Source organism: Ciconia boyciana, chromosome 3 (assembly GCF_034638445.1).
Source record: "Ciconia boyciana chromosome 3, ASM3463844v1, whole genome shotgun sequence".
Lineage (NCBI taxonomy): Eukaryota > Metazoa > Chordata > Aves > Ciconiiformes > Ciconiidae > Ciconia > Ciconia boyciana.
Genome location: NC_132936.1, coordinates 69,299,116 through 69,320,444, shown reverse-complemented (window position 1 = coordinate 69,320,444; position 21,329 = coordinate 69,299,116). Strand labels below are relative to the sequence as shown.

The following is a 21,329-nucleotide window of genomic DNA, read 5'->3' as shown; positions in this document are numbered from 1 at the left end:
CATTACCATTTCTATCTTGCTAACAACCCTGTGTGAGATACCAAGGGAGTGTTATACCATATTATGCTAGTAACTTATACTTTGTATTGAGAATATATTGCTTTTTTGTATTTGATTTTTAATTAATGGCCTCATATTTAATTAAGGGAGTCATGTTAATCTAACATGAACCACCCCTGCTGTTCTAGAGATCTTTGTATCTTGGTGTGGAGAACTGAAAGAAGTCCCTTTCTTGGGGAAAGAAGTCCCTTTCAGTGGGGAGCTGAAAGAGGTCTTGAACTGAAAGGAATTATCTTTTTTGTCAGTAGGAACTACTGTGTGGAGGGAGAAACTCGCATTTCAGGACCCTCTTGAGTGTAATCATGGTGAGGAACAATCCATCAGTGGTGTGCTCAGTCATCTGATGAGGTTGCAGGAAGCCCTTCTGGCTCTCAGGTTCTGGGCTGTTTCCTTCTTTTACACCTTTCTGAACCCTCTGCTGACAACAGTCTACTTCCTTACCCATTCTCCCTCATTCTCCTTGCTTTGCTGTGGCTGCTGCACAGTCAGCTGAGGCTGAGTTCCTATCTTGTGTTGGTTTGACTCTCCACATAGTTTCAGGAGGAGATGAGAGGGAGAGAGTAGTGAACATGCTGCTCAGCAATGCACTTTGGTCATCCTGCTGCTTTTGGAGCGGATTTGCTCAGAATGCAAATGTCTCTTTTCTGGCTTTTAAACCACTTTGAGTGAAGTAGGTTCTAGAGGAAGTTATACAGACAATTAAGGTATTTCCCAATTCATTAGCTGAGAGCAGACCTGCAATACAAAACTCTTCACTATTAGCTAATCTTAGGATTATTTATCGCAAATACTTATGTACATCCGTGCCTTTTCCAGTGTGTGTCTCTGTATAATGGTGAGGGAACTGTCATATTTCTCTTCTCTTGATAGGTTCAGTGATAAGAATGTTTTTGTATGTTTTAAGGCTCTGTCCTTTTCTGGAATATTTTGAGTTGATGTTGTCTTGGAAACTGACTTCACTAAAGGTTGGCATATGGTTATATACAGATTATTTTTATCCTATTCTTTTCCCATTGTCATGTTCCTACTGATTTATTATATCTGTTTTTTTAGGAACCAAAGCCTTTTCTGCTGTTGATTCATGTTCCCTCAAAAAATTTTACTATTGAAGTGTTGTAGAAAATAACATTCTTGAAGCAGATGTATTCTGAGTTCATGGCTATTGTGTGTAAATAAAAATATATGGCAGGAAGCCTCCTATAGAAAGTTGCTCTTTATGCTTGATTATATAAAGTTTAGAAGTGACTTTATTGTCTTATTGCTGAGATGATCACTCTCTTAGAGTTAAAGGAATGATATAAACTGTAGTAAGTATGCAACACTGAGTGCTGACTGACTTTCCTAGTATACCAATCTCACTTTTCAAGCCTTCTTTATGGCATTTGGGTTATGCACTTTATAAGGAGTGAAAACACAGGTAGTTTGAAAAGTTCTAGTGGTGTGCACACACATGCACGTGCACACCTTCACCCTCTTGGGGGTGTGGGTGCTCTTGCTGTACGTGTACCTGTGCTGCTCCCTACAACATGCAGGTGAGAAAGCACCCCATGAACTCGCATACATGTACCTCATGCAAGTCCCTATATGTTGTACCCCATACTGGCAGTCTGCTGTCTGGATGCAGACTACTAACAGCGTTTGACAGGGAGGGTGCTCTGTCTGGGCTAGGCAGATGCCAGCAGTGACCTGTGGCTGCACCAAACCAAGTTTTGACTGCTGCTGTTCCCACTTCAAGTTATCTTCTGCCATTTTTTGTGATTTTTCTTACAATTCAGGCTGATGCTTCCTTCAAAAAGTCATCTTGTAATTCCTCAGCTACTGTTTAATAGCAGCACAGTGAGCTGGGAGTTGATAGTCTTCCGCTTTAACATGCTATGTTTTGGGCAAATGCTGCTGAGTTTTGAATATTCAGCCCCACCCCAACTATTTACACTCACAGGCTTAACAGGAGTTGTTATCCAGGCCATTTGCCAAGGCTGGGCCATTCAGGCACCCCCACAGTTGTAATGTAGAATATATCCAGTTATAAGAGGGACTTGAGAGAGCAAGTGGACCTTGTATTTTACTTGGACTAGTGCACTTTGATGCTAGTGTTAGGATCCCTATCAGCATCTTAACTTCAGTAACAGAAGAAAGACAGGAGAGTCTAGCAGTTAGAACATATGACTGAGATGCCGTTTACTCAGTAGTTGTTGTTGTTGCTATATGTATGGGCACAGATCTAGAACCCTTAGTCCTGGCTCAAGACTCCCATTGTGCACTAAATATTTGTACAAACATATCTGTTCAGTCTTTGCTATTTGGCTGGCCTTGGGTAACCTCTCTTGTGTTTGGTCTTCCCCTCACCCCATCAGAACTGTTATTTACTGTTACTTATCAATTTACCTGTCTTAATACAAGTGTGATGACTTTTACAGGGTGAACATGAAAATTTAAATTTCAGCAATTAAGATCAGAACCACTCATCAGTAGTTTCTAGCCTTTTTTCAGTCTGCAGACCCTTAAATATTTGCTGGTGTAGATGCTACTCAGTGGCCAGTACACTAAAGCCTATTGACAATAGGCTTGCTTTTCTGAGTTTAATTTGTGCTGACCCCTTTGAAGTACCCCAGAGATGTCAAGGGACTTGTGGACTGTAAGTTGACTATCCTGAATTTTGTGATTGTAACTACTTGTTATTAAATATTTTTTTTTTTCCATTTGTATATATTTCCTTGACTTTCAATTACTGTGCTGGAAGCTGTGGTGTGTTTTTTCTCAGTATGGTCCATTGTTGGCCTCTCAGGTTTTCACACGTATTTGATCAGCTCCAATCAAACAACAAATGAAGATGTAAGTTCATAGTATATTTCTACATACGTGTTTCTAAATAGTAATGAGGAGGTTTTTCTCTGTTAGTCTTAGAGAAGTCATACCTGCCTGCATAATTTTGTGAATGCCTCAGTAGGAAAGAAGGAAATAAACCTGGTCATGCTTGATTCAAAATACCAGAAGAGATCTTTTGGACTTTATTTGTTGTGGCTTGAAAATGTGCTGGTTACATAGTGTGTCCATTATGATTTAAACCCACAGGACCTGTATCTTGAAATAGGAAAATATAGAAGAGAGGAGACAAAGAAACAAGTGTATTTAATACAGTAGGAAATTACTAAATAATTTTCAGTATCTCTTGTTCACTGGGAGTCCTAAATATTCTTTGACTCAAAAATTATTTACTATAAAAATTTCAAAGTCTGTTAAATTCTCAAAACAAAAATTTCATCCTTTATTTTATTTTTCCTTTGAAATTTCTTTGCCAGTTTGAGGTCTAAAACCTCTGGCAAGGAGTATATCATTAATTTAAAGGTCAACTTTCATTTCTACAGTTGTCCTATTTTGCACATAGGTTTCCATTGTTTTGGTGTGAAATTATGTTTAACTGTGTGTGGAGGCTTCATGTGTCCTCCCCTAACTAAAAGGAGAAATATAAAATTAATGAAAGGAGAAAATAAAAATAGCTAGGTAGCTAATGGTATAGAAAGCTTGTTGGAATTTAGCAAGTAATCTAACAAATTACTGCAAGCTTAAAATTATTTTGTTGTAATTTTCTGTTGTACCTTTTTTCCTAGGTATCTGGCAAATATAAAAGTAGCATCTTTGGGACTGTCAAACACATGTTTTGTTATTGTTTAAGGTCACAGTTAAAATTATAAATTTTACAATAAATACCAATCAGCCAGAAAAAAACTTACCAAGCAGGCTCAGAATGAATTGTGCCTCAGCATCAAGTATCTGAGCAAGTAGCCTGACTTTGAAGAAATTTACCTCATTAGTAAGACAGATGAGATACTCTGGTATTCCTTAGTTATTAGGTTTAGGCCAACATTGTCTCTCTAGATGGACCCAGCATGCTTCCGCTATCCCCCCTTCCCTCAAATAAATGTCTGTCTTGGATTGTTGAAAGTCAGATAGCAGGGAACTGCAGCAGCGTAACATGTCTGAATTTCAAGTAAACCGTTCAGTAATTTCATTTAAAGCATAGATTTACAGTTGAATACAGTAAGACATTTTACTCAGGCTCTCAAGTATCTCACAAACAGAAAAGCAAGACTACCTAAAAGAAAACGTAATATGTGCTAAAAGGTAGTAACGACTGCAGTTGCTTCATAGTATTTTAGAGCCATTTGTGAACTTTAGGGAAGATAATGTTGTGTGGTATTGCACAGCTTGAGAACTTACCCAAGAGTATGGAAAAGAAGTGCTCTATTGCTGGCTTTAATGGTATGTTGCAGTTGAACCTCTTCTGTAGAACATGCCATAATATTTGTAAAATGAAGCTTAGACCATTATGTTTAGAAGCTGAAATTCCTACTGTAAGTATATTGATCCTTTGAGATTTTGGGTTGTCTAAATCTATGGAGGTAAAGCATGTGCTTGCTTCTAAGATTTTAGGGTCTAGCCTTTCACAACAGCCCAAAGCTCTAAGCTGTTTGGAAAGTGTGATCATGGGTTTTCTCTGGTCTGCCTCTGATGTAAGTAGCATGTTGCTGCTTTGGTAACCCTTAATTTGTCTCAGCCATTTTCTGTGTTGTATTATATGTGATGCATCTTGTTCATATCTCTTCAGATTAAAGGATCATGGTCAAATAAAAGAGGTAAAGAAAACTATAATCCATACAGTTATGGCAACATCTTTACTAATTGTTGTGCTGCACTCTGTGGGCCCCTCTCTCCAAGGTAAGAGTATCAAAAGTATTGTTAGTATAAATGAAGCCACATGATTATTGACGAAAAAAATGTTCTTTCTGATTGCTTGAGCTTACTCAACAGAAATAAAGTTTTGTTTTACTGTCCATTTGAAGCTTTAATTAAGTTTTTTTCCAGTAGTAAAGAGACAAGTTGGTAAATTGTGGTTAAACTAAGTTAGTGATCAGATCCTGTAAGATGTATTTAAGGTTGACATCTGAAATGAAAATAAACTTGTTTATCTGTTGTTTGAACTTTTGCCACTGCAGTTAACAACTTTTGGCAGTAAACGATTTCTAGTAGTTAGCTGTTGCATGATGGGCGATTTGAAAGTTTATTAAACTCTCACATATCTAACAAATGTGACATGAGTTTAAGAGAGTTTAGGAATCTTAATTCTACGTAATTGTTCATTTTTGTCTTTTCACTCTGAACTGTTTTATTTAAATGGATAGTAATTTTTCTTTATTTATACTACTGTTAACATATATGCATTACACTGAATTTGGTGGTCTTACACCAAAGCAATTCCAGAGAAAACTTAATGGTCTAATTTTTGCTGCATACATTTCCACTTTTGAAATCCAAAATATTTGTATATTCAAGGCTGCATATGATTTATGGTTTTTCAGCTTGAACAAAATATAATACAGAGCTGAGACTAGAGAAATAAAACTGGCAACTGGAAAGACTTAATTGTCTTCTTATTCAAATGCTCAGTGGTTAGATAGTTTGTGTACTACATGTACAATACAGGCCCAGTTCCCTTGTAGGGAGTGGCTGGCATCTTGTAGATTATTTTTGTGGCATCTTCATTGGTTGAAGCTGTTTTGCTTTTTGTGGAATTATGTAGTTATGAATCTGAACTATCAAGAAGAAAGTAAGTAAATTACTTTATAGTCCAGTGACTAAGGTGTTTCATTGGAAGTGGGATTTCTGTCTTTGCTATTATGAACATCAGAGGTGGTTCTTCTACGAGCAGTTGAAGGTCAACAGGAGAGACTGACATCTTTTCCTAAGGAGGAGACAGCTAAGTTAAGATTTCCACATACTGGGTTAACCCTGTAACCCCTGTGGTGAGAAAGAGTAACCCTGTCTCTGCTTCCTGCCTATGTGGATGGTGCCTGAAGCCAACCGTTTAATTCTGCCATTTTGCTTTTCATAAAAGTATGTGACACAAAAACTCTATGCCATGCTTCAAATTCTTCTGTTTTGACTCCAAATGGAAATCTTTATTAAAACTACATAATGTTTCTCAGTATTTGAAATAGCATCTTAGGCTGATACAAGTAGCAGCACACAATTAGACTAGACTGGCATTAGCTCCTGTGTTTTAAGAGTTTGTACATTTTTTTCCTAAATTCCATGTAGCAACAAAACTTATTTAGATACCAAAATATATGTAGAGTTTCCGCAGGGAGATATCTTGTGACCAACGGTAAAAACTTACTGACTGTAAAATGTAAATTATAACCTTGCTTTTTTTGACTTTTAATTTCAGCTGTGTCCCCAGTCACTAAATAATAATTTTTTCCTTAAATTCTGATAAAGTAGTTTAGCAGCAATTACAGCTTAAAATTCAAAATGTTCAAGTGCCTTTGAGAATGGAATGCAGATTGAGAGGATCTGTAAATAATCCAATTTTTTCTCACTTCTGTTAAAGATTATGTTTCTCATTTTGAAACCTATGCTAGCAAATTCAGAATGGGTTTTACGTGTCCTCAACAGTAACTTTCAAATCTTAATTTGATCCATAGCTGACAGCATAGGTCTAACTCATGTTCTGATATAATAAATCATATAACTTTTTTAAGCATCTGATTTTTGAAGGAGTGCTTTCCACATGGCAGATTGTAATCTCAGGTGGATTTCTAAGTGTTTTGAATGTACATAAAAACCTGTTCTACAGACCTTCATGAGGAGAGCTTAAACTGGTCTCCAAGTGGTGGAAACTTCATTGACTTTTGAGAGGGGAAATGCCTTAGATTTTTCTATGCATCCTGTTCTTATCTTTTAAAATTGAAGCCATCTTGACCCTTAGTGAATTTAGAGGTCCCATAAATCAGCAAATAAAACCAGTTCTGTGCTGACTTTAGCTCTCAGGTGTTTTAAGGCATTCCTGTCATTATGTCTTAGTAACTGGAACTATAAATCCTCCAGTTAAAATTTGATATCCTGTGGTAAAATTTGTAGTTTTGCAGATGGGAAGTAACATTGTTCAGGTCACAGGAAAAAACATTTTGGCCTATGATTAAAAATATATGGAACTATAATTGAAAGCTACATATAATTTTAAAAAAAACAACTTTGAATGAATTGAAGCATAAATAGTCGAAAAGTTTTTGGTTTTGTTTTGGTTTTTTTAAGGAAGTTATACGAGCTATTACACATGTAGAATACAGTACTTTGGTCTGTACATTCAGCTTTTTATGAGTATTAACTAGCAGAACCTAAGTGAGGTTTATAGTTCTCAAATTGAGAATAAAATTGTATGTGGAATTTTAGCAAAAATTTTTAGATCAGATTATTCCATTCTATTCATTTTTTAATAATCTTATGTAGATTTTTACTTATTTTTATTAATTTCTCCACAAACATTTTCTTAGATGGAAATAAGAAATTTTATGAGTGCATCACTTTGGTAAAAATAGTGCAGCACTATAAGCAGTGTTAAGTAGCTGTCATGAAACACCTGGCAAGTAAGTTGTCTGAACAAAAGTTCCTCTTCCTTTCTTTCTAAATTTTGTGATTAAGTAGCTTTAATTTAGGGGTGTGGAAACTGGTAACAAAAGAACTTTCAAAACAGATACTGACTCAGAGTGCCCTAGTGAGTTTTGTAATTTGTTTTCACACCCATGGATTAAAATTCTTGCATTTTGTGGTATCTGGAGGTAAGCTTCTAAATCTTTCATCTGTGATAAAAATCCAGAAAAGTAGCAGTACATATGAGTGTGTGGCGGGTAGTACTACAAGGAAACGATTGCCTTGCTGATGAGTAGAAATGAAGTCTTGTACTTCAGTTGAATAAAAGGGGACTTTTGAAGATATTGGCGAGGTATTAAGGTCTGTTGTATGATAGAAAATTTTTCTTTTTATCGAGAGGAGGTAGTTATTGATCAGAAATATCTCTAACACTTTTTCTTTATTTTGGTTTTTCCGTAGCTTAATTGACAGAAGAGGATTTATACAGCCAGATACACCGCAATTAGCAGGACCATCAAATGGCATTACTATGTATGGGGCCACACAATCACAGAGCAACATGGTAGGAATCATCCCATAGTGTTGTTCATCAAGATTCCTGTGAATGTTTTCCTTCTCCACTTTCATGTGAACTAATCAAGTAATAACTAACTGGATACAGCTGACACTCTGGGTGGAATGACTTGTTTAGTAAAGAAAAAAATCCCAAGGCTCTTTTTGATTTATATTTCACACAGTGTAGTAGTTATTGCTCATGGATTCTAAAAAAAGAGAGGCTTTTCTACACTGTTGGTTTATTGAATATACTGGCATTTTGACTTGTACTGTTGACATCTGCTGTGTTTTGAACTGGAATATTCAAGTATAATGGACTTGCTCTGGTTCATCATTTTCCAGCTAATTGTTATTTTGTATGGCACTTTCTTCATACTCTATTTCCTTCTTTGCTTGTACATTGCGGTTTTGCATAGACTAATGTGTTTTAAAAAGCAAAGATGAATAAAGAGGAGTTTCTAGGGGAGAAGTATGTTGAAGAAAGAGCAGGAGGACACTGAACTTCCAATGAACAAAAAATGGCAACTGGATTGTTACAACAAAAGCTTTTAAACATCTTTGAAACTGTGCCAATAGTTTTTACTTTGTTTTTTGCTGGTAGCATTGGCTATCATAATGGAAGATAGGATTTCCAGTGCCAAGAAGAAGAGAATAACTGGAAAGAGAACTTTTTCCAAAGGCAAGCATCTTACATATGTGCCTATTTCTGAATTGTTATCCACATATCTTCATATTATGTGGGTTCTAAGACTTTGTCAAAGAAGCCATGAGTTATGGACACCCTCCCTCTGCCAAAAAAGAGGAGGCCACAAGGCCTTCTGACATAATTCAGCCTTTCTTTTGAACAAAAGAAGAAAAGACTCACTATTCCCAGACAGTTTAGTTTTAGTGTCACTGATAAACTGGTATAAAAATTTTGCTGTAGTTCCTAAGCTGTTTTTACTTATTATTTTGAGGATTAAATAGAAGATTTGTTAGTCTCCTTAAAGAGAAAATGTATTAAAGACACAGTATTAACTCTGAATCTTTTGTGAGTTGCAGTTGTGCAGAACAAGGTAATGCTCCATGCAGATTTTACTCAAAAAAACAACAACAACAACAAAAAAACAGAAGTAACTTTGAAAAGAGAAAAGGGGATTAAAAAAAATTAAAAAAGGAAAGAGAAAGCAAACCTTAGAAATAGCCTGAGGTGTTTCAGGTTTTACCCAAACTTTCTGACTCTGTCAAGACTACTTATTTGTGAGGATCATTAAACCACAATAAGTCCCTGGCATTAAATTATCTTAACATTATAAGAATTATACTTGCATTGTAAGAAGACACTATCATTATTACTAGTTATTAATGAGAAAATACTGTGTCAGTTTGATAGAAAATTGACTAAATTTTTCTCTAGAAATGGAGAAATCTGTTATGGTATTACTTTTAAGTCAAACAGGTAGCTTTTATGATTTTAGAGTAATACCTGTAAATATGCAAATTCTTCAAGGATTTGAACTTCTTATGTCCTAGAACATCATACTACTCAAGCTGGGAAAGGCTTGGGTTCTTTAACAGTTATCAGAGTCACTTGGAAAAGTGCAGCTTTCATTCCTGAAAATTATCTCTCAGAAAAAGCTTGAAAAATGTAATAGGTCGTGTTTGGTATGGAAGAATACCTTTAAGACTGTGATACCATTTTTCTCAGGGTATTATTCCTGGTCTGTATCCAAGACCAATTGGCTTCTAGTGGCAACTGGCTATCAGCATTAAAATTTCTCCCTTGAGTTTTGTTGCAAACTGTTAAAGACCTGCTTAGTTTCCCAGTCTCTCTGGCACTATTTTCTTTTCCCTATTTAAAATCTTGCATTCTTTCCTGAGTTGCTTGAAGCAATAAGAAATTAATAAGAAATTTATAAGAAATTATAAATTCATTTCCTGCTGGCAACAATGCAGTGGGACATGACTTTGCCTCCGATTTGTTCTTTTTTCACATTTCCCTTTTTCTCTGTTCTAAGGTCAATGTTTTTGCTCTTCTCAGTAGACTCTGTACCTACTTTCAGGTTCCCATCTCACCTATCTCATAAAGCAGCAAACAACAAAACTTATTTCCCTGTTTCACAGTTAAGATCTCAATCTCATCCGCATAACAGACTTTCTTTTTTTTCTACCAAAATTAATTCACCTTACTGCTAGCTTAGTTGTTTTCAACCATTCTGATCAGTTACCAGATTTCCTGTACCGATTTAAATTTTGACAGAAATAATCAAGTAAAACGTCATCATTCTATTTAAACCTTTTTCCCATGAAGTGACTCCTACTACTTTTCCAGGCTTTTACAGTATCTGTTTCTCTCAGCTTTCTTCCCAGTACACAATCTTAGATTCTTCTGAAGAAGTTTGGGAACAGGAGCGCTGGGAACACCAGCCATTCACTTGTTCTCCCCTGAAAAAGACTGCTGAAGCTTCCTGAGTGAAAGGCAGTGGAGTACACTTTATGGCAGAAGCATAACAAGGCATGCGGCATCCTGTTGGGTTTTTTGGGTGTTTTTGTTTGGTTTGGTTTGGTTTTTTGTTTAGTTTTTGTTTTGTTTTGTTTTTGGTTTGTTTTTTTTTTAAGAAGAGGAATCTCTGCAAGATTCTCTAGAATCCCTTTTGCTAGAAGTTCAGCAAAAGTTCAAAATTTCATTTGGTGATTGATGGTTTAAGTAATAGACTAGTTCAAGCCCAAGACTCCAGTGGAAGAAAAATAGTAGAGGGAAAGTCTTTGTGGAAGAAAAGGTTTCCTTTTTACCTCGTGTCCTCACAAAGGTTAGGCAAAAAATGGAATATGATTCAGTCTTCCCTTTTGGAAGGTTGCATACCTCTTGGAAAAAAGGCAGAGGCATAAAATGAAAAATGTTTTCTTGGAGCTGAGGCAAGTGGGCCACAAAGAACTGGCTAGTTTGAAGGGGATGTATCTGGTACTGCAGCTTGTATTATTACGGTTTCAGATAAGGACAGAGAAAGTGAAATTCCTTGACTTAAGAGCACGTGTAGATCATAGTCTTAATCCATAAATACTTTTTAAATGGCAGAGGTTTAGCCATTTATACATCATCAGAGATAATTACACTGTGTTAACAAGTTTAACTCTTGAGTACAGGAAATAATTTATTAGAAATCTGAAGTGTGTTCCAGTACACCTTTATGGTGTACTGGATTTTATTAAAATCTCCCTGGATTTTATTCCAGAATGCATTACATCATTTTAGCTCTACATTGAATCTTAATGTCTACATGTTATACTACTTAATCCATATAGTGTGCTAAAATGTCTCCTGCCCATTGATGTTAAAATAAGATTTTAATGTGCGTCTTCTATCACACTTGTCTTCTCTTATTCCTTCCCCTCCCTCTTTCCTTTCCTTCTCTTCCCTTCCCTCAAATCTTTTACTCACTGACTTGTGTCTTTCTAAATAGAATTCTTGTGCTTCACCCAACTAGGTGTTGGTGACCCAACTGGTCATTCTAAATCTGTCTAGGTTGCTTAGTATTACATTCTACTTTCATTTATTTTAATACATCTTTTAGCATAGCATCATTTTTGAATTTAACCTCAAAATAAATATCAGGCTAAGTTTAAACTTGCCAGACACTTGCTTTCAGTGCAATACATTATCTCTTATTCAGGATACCATTTGTGGGGCACTATTTTTGTATTTAACAGCTTTTGTGGTAATTTTGCCTTCGAGTATTAACTTTGAATATTTCATATAGGAGCTACCCTACTCATGCTAGTGACTCAGTTTGTCATAATCTCAGAAAGTCAGGGTTGTTGCTATAATCAGTGCTTCATAGAACCATACTGTGATTTTTTTTTTTCCTAGATCTTTATAGATAGAAGAGCTTTTTCTCCTGTTCTGTCCTTAGTATCTCCCTTATTTTACTAAAAGCTGAAGTTGTATTTACTTTTTGAAGGCTGGAAGCACATAATTATTTTTTTCGTGGTACATTCCAGTGTTTTCAATTTCTTTTCCAATATAATTTGAAATTAATCTGGTAAATTCATTAGTCAGCTTCTTAATATCCTTATCGAAGTGATAAGCATGGTCACTTGGAGCTAATGATCTGTAGATCTGATATTTTCAAAGTATTTCCCTGTTGCGTTTTATTGCTGATTATTTTTACAAGCTCTTCATTAGTTTGCTTGCCCAAGTATCTCTCTCCTCATTCTTAAGAATTTTTTTTGCATGAAACACTGTGTCTCACCCATTATGTGAAATCATAATTTTCTCTGTATTTTATTATTTCTTGCTTTTTTCATTTTAAGGTTTATTTTCTTTCTATTCTGAAAAAAAGTTCTTATTTCATCATAAACCCATCAGCTACCATTACCTGGATCTGCACTTCTGTAGTACTTAACTTTCTCTTAAAAGCCTGAGCTGATTCTTGGGTTTTGATACAGGATATTTTATTCTTTAGTAATCCATTATGAAGAAACACAGAATCCACCTCACTCCATGCACTTTTTTAGAGGCATTAGTTTGCTTTATTTTTACTATGATGTCTCTAGGAATTCTCTAATGCCTTATCAAGTGATAGAGTTTACTTCTATCTTCCTCTGTGTCAGGACAGGTTTATTTCTTTGTTTTTAAGAAATTGACTTGTACTCCTGCATTCTAGGCATCTCTTGTTCAGTCCTTAGGTAGTTCCTTGTGTGCCAAATTCCCTTATTTCCAGTTCTCCCTTTCCTCTCCTGGATGTAAATTCTCTAGTTAGAGTCTTTGTTTTCTTACTTATATGTACCACTGAAAATTACAGGAACCATAATAGTGCATGCGCAACATTCATTACCGGTGAGACGTGCAGCAAAGTCCTCTCCCAAATGTTCACATCAGTATTTCTAGCACTGATCTGGAAACAGGAATTCAGCTGATCTAGGGAACTTTAACTCTGACCATCGTAGCATACTTTCTCCTTTGCTTTTCATATTCTCATTATTAGGAGTAAGTATTTCTACCACGACAGTACAAGGATCAGCAAGGATAGGAGCCCCACTTTGCTGGGAGTTTTGGGAGTTTTACGAGTGTGTTTCCTTGTATATTTACTGTTGTACTTCACAAATATAATTTATCATTGCCCAAAATGGAACTTAGGTGTCTTATCTAGTCAACATTACCACAGCCAGGGTTGATAGAGGATTTTCATTAAAGCATTTTACTTCACAGTTAAAATAGGTTAAGGGCACATGCAGTAAATCAACTTCAGCATTTTGCTTTGGATTGAGGTACGTTTTAGAAGCAATTCTTTTGGTTGTGCCTATTTACTGCATTTTCGTTCACATCGCAGAGCAGTATCAGAGCACATGAACTAGATTTCTTTCAGATGTGCTCCCAGAATGCACCCAACATGCTCTAACCATTCACGGACATTCAGTCCATAAGAACAAAGAGTAGCTAGTCTGAAGTAAAATCCCTGGAACAGGTATAGTTTCCCCTTTGGCTTCAGAAGCGTTTCTCTTCATAGGTCTCCTGGTGCACTACACTACTTGTTAGTGGAGCCATTGACTTGGTGGGTTTTGTGGCTCAGTTGTTGCACAGTATCTACAATATCATGATTTTGACTGCGAAATCCTACAGCTGTTGGGAACAGTTATACAGCTCCATCCCTCCACTCTTTACCCATCTATTGCATCCAGCTAGTATGGCATTTCAGCATCCTATCGTTTCTGTTACTTCAGAGCACTGTCATTCAGTGCTGTCAGTCTCCTCCAAAGTTTTTGTTGTTTGTACTTCATTCAGAGATGCTGAGATAATTCAACCTTCTTTTCTTCATCTTCTGAGAACTGTAACAATTCTTTAATGTTACCAGTGTTTAGAAAATCTTTAACAAAGTTAATTTTAAATTCAAAATAATCTCTGGCTTTGGCATTAGAAATGTGAAAAATATATTGCCATGTACAACTATGTTAACGTGTATGTTTTGTGTAGCTTAGAAAAAAATCATATTTTCTTCAGGAAAAAAAAATCAAAGATATTGTTTCCTTAGTTGTTTGTATTTATTGTTTGTGAAATAAATGCAGAATTTTAGGTTTTGTCTAATTTGCTTTAATTTGTGCCTTTTGATGTGAAAATAAATACAGAGGTGGCTAAAAATTTCTATGCACATATATAATTGAACTTCTGTACTTGTAGAACTTATTAAACTTGTCTTACCTTCAGAATCTGCTGTTCCACTGAAACAGTGGAAATTGTAACTGAAAAATAATATCAGTAGATCTGACGTAAGAAGGTACTAGTGGAATAATTTCTACAGTAGATTCTTACCTATTTAGATTTCAGTGCTTGGCTTCCTTTTTGTTACAATCATGGGCTTTTTTATTCTATTTGAAATGCTGGTGTTGAATAATTCATGTGATTAATAGCTGTTAAGACTTTGGGCCCTAAATTTCATTTAGTTAAGAGTGAAATATGGAATCAAGGAAAAACCACCATGTAAAAAAAATCTGATTTCCTTGTTTAGTTTTGTGTTGGCTGTTTAGACTCAAGAATAGTCTACTGTATAGTATATGCTGTTTTTTATCAGATGTTTTTGAGAGCTTCATTGAACACATCTACTTTTTCTAGTATAAACCCCACTCTAGTCACTTTTGAAAGCTGTTTACAGCCTGGATTTCCCTAAGAAATGTCATGTTGATCACTGTTAAATAGAACAAAAAAATAAACCTGAAATGTATCTGAATAAGAGGAGAGGCTTTAGGGAAGTGACGAGTGCATGGAAAATGAAGAAGAGATATATAGCACCTGAAAAAGTTTTATAACACTGTTTAATGGAGCTTTATGAGGCTACTTTATCTTTTTTATATTGATTGCGTTGAAATGCACTAGAGTTCGGTAAGAAGAAAATGAATTCAGGCTATACAATGAGTTCAAGTAAATTACCTTCAGCTAATTTAAAACTGTGTACTTGTATTGCCTGGAACACATTAATGATTTCCTTTTGAAGATCCTGCTGAAGCTTCACTAAAGCAGTAAGTCAGCTGCTAAGATTATTTGTTTTCAGTGTACCCCAGTGGTTATAGGCATTCCTTTGTAATTTAACATGCTCTTTCGCTACTGCTTTTCAGAGAAGATGGATTTTGTTAGTCTTTCTGAAGTTTGAAAATTCAGTTAACAGATCTTTAAGGTCTGCGTAGTAAGGTTGGTTGAAGGGCTATAGTTTATTTAAAATAAGCAGGCGTGAATAACAATATATTAATCAAGAATGAGTTATTCACACTGAATTACTAATTGAAAGCTTGACTTTAAAAGACACTGACAGTTTTCTTCTTAGTAAGGTACTTATGCAAGGTTTTGGCTTTAAGCCTGTGAGTAATCCCTCTGAAATTATATGGGACCACTTCAATTGTTTGGCTGGGGCTGTTCATAATTTTGTGGCCTGCAACACATATGAACTCAATTTATGTAATAGGAAGTCAGCGCATTTATCTTTCTGAAGGATAAATGTTGGAAAATATGTGTTGGAAATATGTAACTGAGTAAGGATCGGACTTCTGCCTGTCAAAAAGTAGCTGGTCTGGGAGTCCTAAGCCACTTAGATACATTTAAAATACTACCTATCTACTGTGACAAAGTAGTCTGCTTGCACTTTCTGAATGTAATGTGTGTGCATCCATCATTAAACTATTCAGTGGTGGAATTGGAGGACCTGAAAATATCAGAGGAAGCATTCATAGTGATGGTTTTCATCATACAGTAAAGGAACCAAAAGTCTTTCCATGAGTTTGCACAGAGTATATCACGGTGGCTTATTAAACTCAAATGGGCATTTTAGGGAATTGCTGTAATGTTAGTAGCAATGGTTATGATTGGGAATTTCTTGCAGATGTTGGATTTGTAATGTCTTTCAGTGATTTGATATAGATCGAAGAAGTCAGTTGTAAAGCAGAACATATTGCTTTAACAGAATCCTTGAAATAACAACAGTGAATAGGCATGTCTTACCTCTGGATATATTTTTTTTATTCTGCTTGCTTGCTTCCAAATTTTTTTTGCTGCATTGGAATTATAGTTCTATTCATTGACTGTAGTGTTTCTCTTGCACAGCAGAACAGTAGTATGGCAAATGAATATAACAGGATTTTGAAAATCTGCAGATGTTAAAATTGATCAGGCTATGAATTAATTAAATATTTTCCTTGGAAGATCTAAAAAATCATGCCAGTTTGTGTTAAAGAAACTTAATTTGGCAGTAGGTCTACTACCCAATTAGCTAGCTGGACATTACTGAAACACTTACCTGTCTTGTCATCTCAAGGAATGAATGATAATTTTGTATAAACAGTTCTTAGGAATGGTGTAGAGCCAAAAGCATTCCTGGTAATACTCACTGAGCTTAACTGGATTTATATAATGCTGATTTGGCTTGTTACTGTGAAAGCGCTTGCCAGAAAATTTGTGGTTTGTACCTTGATTCTTCACATTGTCAAGATTAAATTAATCAAAAAACAGCCTAAAAATCATGAAAGTTGATATCAAATTAATGCATCTGCAGTGCTGCGTAATTTCTACACATCCTATAGATATACTATAGTATGTTCTCTGGATTGTATATATAATGTATTAAATTGGGAGGAGGAATTTTTGCTCATAGAGGCTGTATTGCCAGATATATCTTTATAAAACCACCCGCATCAAAGGAATTCTTCTGGAAAATTTCTGTAGCACCTTAATTCTGACATGTAAAGACCAATTAAAAAATCCCACTTGCCTAGTGTTTTTGAACTTGGAAAAATGCTTGGATTATGCCTTTGGGCCTCTCTATGAACTGCTAGCTACTCTAGGGTAAAATGAGTAGTGTGGAAGTGATTCACCTCACCTGGAATTGGGGAGGTTTTGAGGTACCCGATGCAGTTAGTTACACACAGACTGTGCAGCTAGGCTTTCCAAATGGCTTCGAACAAGAATAAGCAAAGCATTTGAATTGCAGTACTCACAAAAAACTATTGAGAGGTTACCAAAACCCTTAAGCGAACACTATAAATGTTTATAATAATTTACTTTGATGGTAATCCAAAGCACTGGCTCAGTTATGCATGCTTTGGTTTTTTTCCTGGGCAGCATGCACTGGGATTTTTGGGTGGCTAACCACGGAATGATACTAATGGCTTTCTTTTTTCTCTTCACATCCCATTCTTTTCCATACCTTTTTGTCCATATTCTCCTTTTTTTTTCCCTCTGTTTTGTCTGCCTTATATGATTTTGACACCATTCCATTCTACAGTGTGACCAAGATCAGTGCATTCAGAGCACTAAATTCGTTTTGCAGGCCGCTGCCACCCCCCTACTACAGAGTGAGCCAAGCATAACTAGTGAAGAGCTACCTTTACCAGGAAAGACTACTATCAGTGGGCCTTGTGCAACTCTAACTCTAGGGCAACCAACACCACCATCTTCTATGCCAAATCTCACATCAGATACAGGTTTGACAGACATGATACCATTAAAAGAGGAACATGAAGGTCATCAGTTTCTCACTCCTGAAGAAGCTCCATCGCCCCCTGGGATGCTGCCAAGTGGAAGTCCTATTACACACAGCCATACAATGCACGTCCTGAGTCTAGCCAGCCAGGATTCATTGCATGAAGACTCAGTCCGTGGTCTTGTGAAGCTTAGCTCAGTTTGAACAGCTTTTTTGAACATGGCACCATTTCTTGGTGTCTATACAAATCTCTACTTAACAGGAATGACACTGCAGTACCACTGTAAGACTTCGTAACATGCCTATAATGGAAACTTTATCGTGTAATGGAGTCTACTAAAGACAAGTTATTTTTTCAATGGAGCTATGGCATTTTTTTGACCAGGTTGTTAATGGTTGTGCTTTGATGGTGACTACATTTTATTTTTAAGCAAAACCAGAAACGGTCAATAATCTTGTTTCCTGAAGCTTGGGTACAGCAAGTTGGAATTCAGCCTGTAACAAACACCATGTACAGTACAAAAGAGAGATTCTTGGATGTAAGTGTCATGCTCTGTGTTCTATGCTCTTGTAATACACACTTGTTAAGGCTTACCACACTTGTGGCCAGAATGATCTGCACTTACATGTTATGCTACTAATATTTGAGATAGAAAATTACCATTCCATTTGTTAATACAAAAAAAAAAGACTGCAGATATGGATTTGCATGCCACGCTACAGTATGTGCTACAGTGGTGTTGGTATTAAGAGAAAGTGCTGCTTTTTTATTTGTGACTTTCAAAGTGCTGTTTCATTTAAAGACAGTGCAACAAACAAATTAATGGACTATATTATTTTTTCAATTTATTAAAATTTATTTTAAATTAATCAGTGGTGCCTAGAAGATGGAGAATTACTGATTTGATCATGTTGCATATCATTTAACCTTCTGTTTAAGTGTTTAGAGTGAGGTATTGTGTTGTGCCATACCACGAGATTCTTCCACTCCCTAATGTGATACAATTACCTGTGGACCTCCAATAAAATGACATCCTCTATTTCTTGGACATGTGTACAGTTATCCTTGCAGTTTTGCTGGGGAAAGAGGGGGAAATCATGATTTGTTGACGTAGTTTGTAAAGATTTGACTGGAATATGTTTACATAATGAAACCAGAGCTATGGAGGAAGAGCTGGTTACAATTAGGATTGCTTCAGCATCTTTTATGGTTTTGTTTGAGATGTGTATTTGTTCCCATAAGAAGTCTTTATTTGGAAACAGTAGAGTTAGCCTCTGCTTGGACTGTAATTCTACGTTTCTTACTATATGGGTAAAGGGTGAGGGCTTAAGATTCAAGACAAAGACAGACAGCTTAGTGAAGTAATCTTAAATGGTTAACAGTAGATTGTAGCTGCCCCTAGCCATCATCCTTCATTTGTATTTGTCCTTTAATATTTTAAATTGAAATCTAGATTTCATACAATGCTTCTGTGCCTTTTTTTTTTAAGTAAAGCACAATGAAAAGGTTAAAGAGATTTTTATAAATATTATTCGTGATAGCTGAAGAGAACCTTAGTTATTCTGAGAAAGTTTAATAGCTTTAATACTGTATTTACCATGCTTTTCAGGATGTGGAACCTGGATTCTTCTTTTCTCAGGACAAACTAAGGGCAGAGTGTGCTTTATCTGATGCTTTGATGGCATGAAAGCATTCACCAGTTAAGAAATGTAACAATTCTGTATTGTTCACCATGGTCATTCACTGACGCCAAGCTAAAAATCTTTTTGTTTTTACTTTCATTGTTGAAATTGAAGATAGTGAACCTGCAGAAAACCAGTCACCCATGCTATTGAAGCTTCAGACAAGATACTGACAAATACCCTACTCCTCTAAGATTTCATATGCAATCTGTTTCTATAATTGATGATGCTAGCTTTGATCTAATTCAGTGTGTGGAACATAGCAACACTTTCTGTCTATAAGTGCCGTAACGGGTCTGCCAAAGAACCTCTGGCAGACAAGTGTGTCCCACGTATTGGAGCCACCCTCCTAGCGTTTTCCTGAAGCTGGGACAGTTTTGAGTTCTTTCCACCAGCCTAACTGTAGTGACTGACATGTCCCGGTTGGCTGGTCTGCCAATAAGCCCCAAGTATTGGCACTTATTTCTGTGTCCACTCTTGAAGAAGAGTCAGTGATGCTCATCGTCTTGATTTCATCTTTTCCTGATGTGGCTTCTCATGTATGAAGCCATGAACATCTGCATTAAAGCAGGTAATGGATTGAGGGCTGGAGATTCTGGTCTCATAGGCCTGGGTAAAGAATCCCAGCTTTGAGTTTGTAGACCAGTACTTGACTGAATCATTCTCACAGGTGTCTGTGGGTAGTTAACTGTGGATGCATTACTCACTACATAGAAGGACAAGTCAAATATTTTTAATGAGGTATCAAAACTTCCCACTTGTGGCAGTAATGATGAGGGTCACTATTTTAAGGAAGTTGTTCTTTTTAAGTCTCCCTGAAATACCCGAGGGATTTTATGCTTCCAAGAATACCAACTTCGTGACAACATTTGTATGTCATTGCCACTAGGGAGTAGTGCAGAAAGCTGCACATAAGCCTTGTGCACATGATAAAATTAGTGTCAGTTTTAACATGAAATGGAAGGGGGAAGGACAGGATTAGAGTCTTTATGCTGTTTTCTGTGTGAAACTTGTGCTCCTGCTTTTCACCATCATTTTTTTTAACCTCTTGTTTTGTTTATAACTGAGGTATAAGAATTAGCTAACAAAATTGAAACAGATGTGCTACTTAAAACAGATGTGCTTTTTTTAGGGTTTGGGTTTTGGTGTTTTTGTTTGTTTGTTTTTAAGATCACAGCCTTATTTTTTAACATGTTGTTTATGTTTTTAAGTTTGGCACTTGAGAATTAATTAAATACTTTGAATTTGCCTATCTAGATATTTATATCACCCTTATTTTAAGTCTATTTTCCTTCCCATCTCAGTTTTTTTTAAATAGTGACATCTCTAACCTCCCTGACACGACTGCCTTGCGAGGACATCTGCTGGAAGATTTCTGAACTAAGTCTGGTGTGGTACTGGCAGTCTTTGATTGACAGCAGGCAGTGATTTATAGAATCATTTAGGTCGGAAAGGACCTTTAAGATCATCGAGTCCAACCGTTAACCTAGCACTGCCAAGTCCACCACTAAACCATGTCCCTAAGCACCACATCTATGCGTCTTTTAAATACCTCCAGGGATGGTGACTCCACCACTTCCCTGGGCAGCCTGTTCCAATGCTTGACTACCCTTACCATGAAGAAATTTTTCCTAGTATCCAGTCTAAACCTCCCCTAGTACAACTTTAGGCTGTTTCCTCTTGTCCTATCGCTTGTTACCTGGGAGAAGAGACCGACCCCCACCTCGCTACAACCTCCTTTCAGGTAGTTGTAGAGAGCGATAAGGTCTCCCCTCAGCCTCCTTTTCTCCAGACTAAACAACCCCAGTTCCCTCAGCCGCTCCTCATAAGACTTCTGCTCTAGAGCCTTCACCAGCTTCATTGCCCTTCTCTGGACACGCTCCAGTACCTCAATGTCTCTCTTGTACTGAGGGGCCCAAAACTGAACACAGTATTCGAGGTGCAGCCTCACCAGTGCCAAGTACAGGGGGACAATCACTCCCCTAGTCCTGCTGGCCACACTATTCCTGATACAAGCCAGGATGCTGTTAGCCATTTTGGCCCCCTGGGCACACTGCTGGCTCATATTCATCTGGCTGTCAACCAACACCCCCAGGTCCTTTTTTGCTGGGCAGCTTTCCAGCCACTCTTCCCCAAGCCTGTAGCGTTGCATGGGGTTGCTGT

At 36.6% G+C, this 21,329-nt stretch overlaps 1 protein-coding gene across 5 annotated transcripts in view; it reads left to right on the top strand.

Moving 5' to 3' along the window:
• ZDHHC14 (zDHHC palmitoyltransferase 14) overlaps positions 1-18,532 on the top strand; it is a 112,558-nt gene extending 94,026 nt beyond the window's left edge. For 3 of the 5 annotated variants that reach the window (XM_072856042.1, XM_072856043.1, XM_072856047.1), the window contains 4 exons: positions 2,790-2,892; positions 4,667-4,776; positions 7,948-8,050; positions 17,286-18,532. In XM_072856042.1, the coding sequence (XP_072712143.1) occupies positions 2,790-2,892; positions 4,667-4,776; positions 7,948-8,050; positions 17,286-17,687 (718 nt within the window). In that variant the 3' untranslated portion in view covers positions 17,688-18,532. The remainder of the gene's footprint in view (positions 1-2,789; positions 2,893-4,666; positions 4,777-7,947; positions 8,051-17,285) is intronic. The other 2 variants (XM_072856044.1, XM_072856046.1) reach the window with 1 other exon arrangement.
• Positions 18,533-21,329: the final 2,797 nt, after the last annotated feature.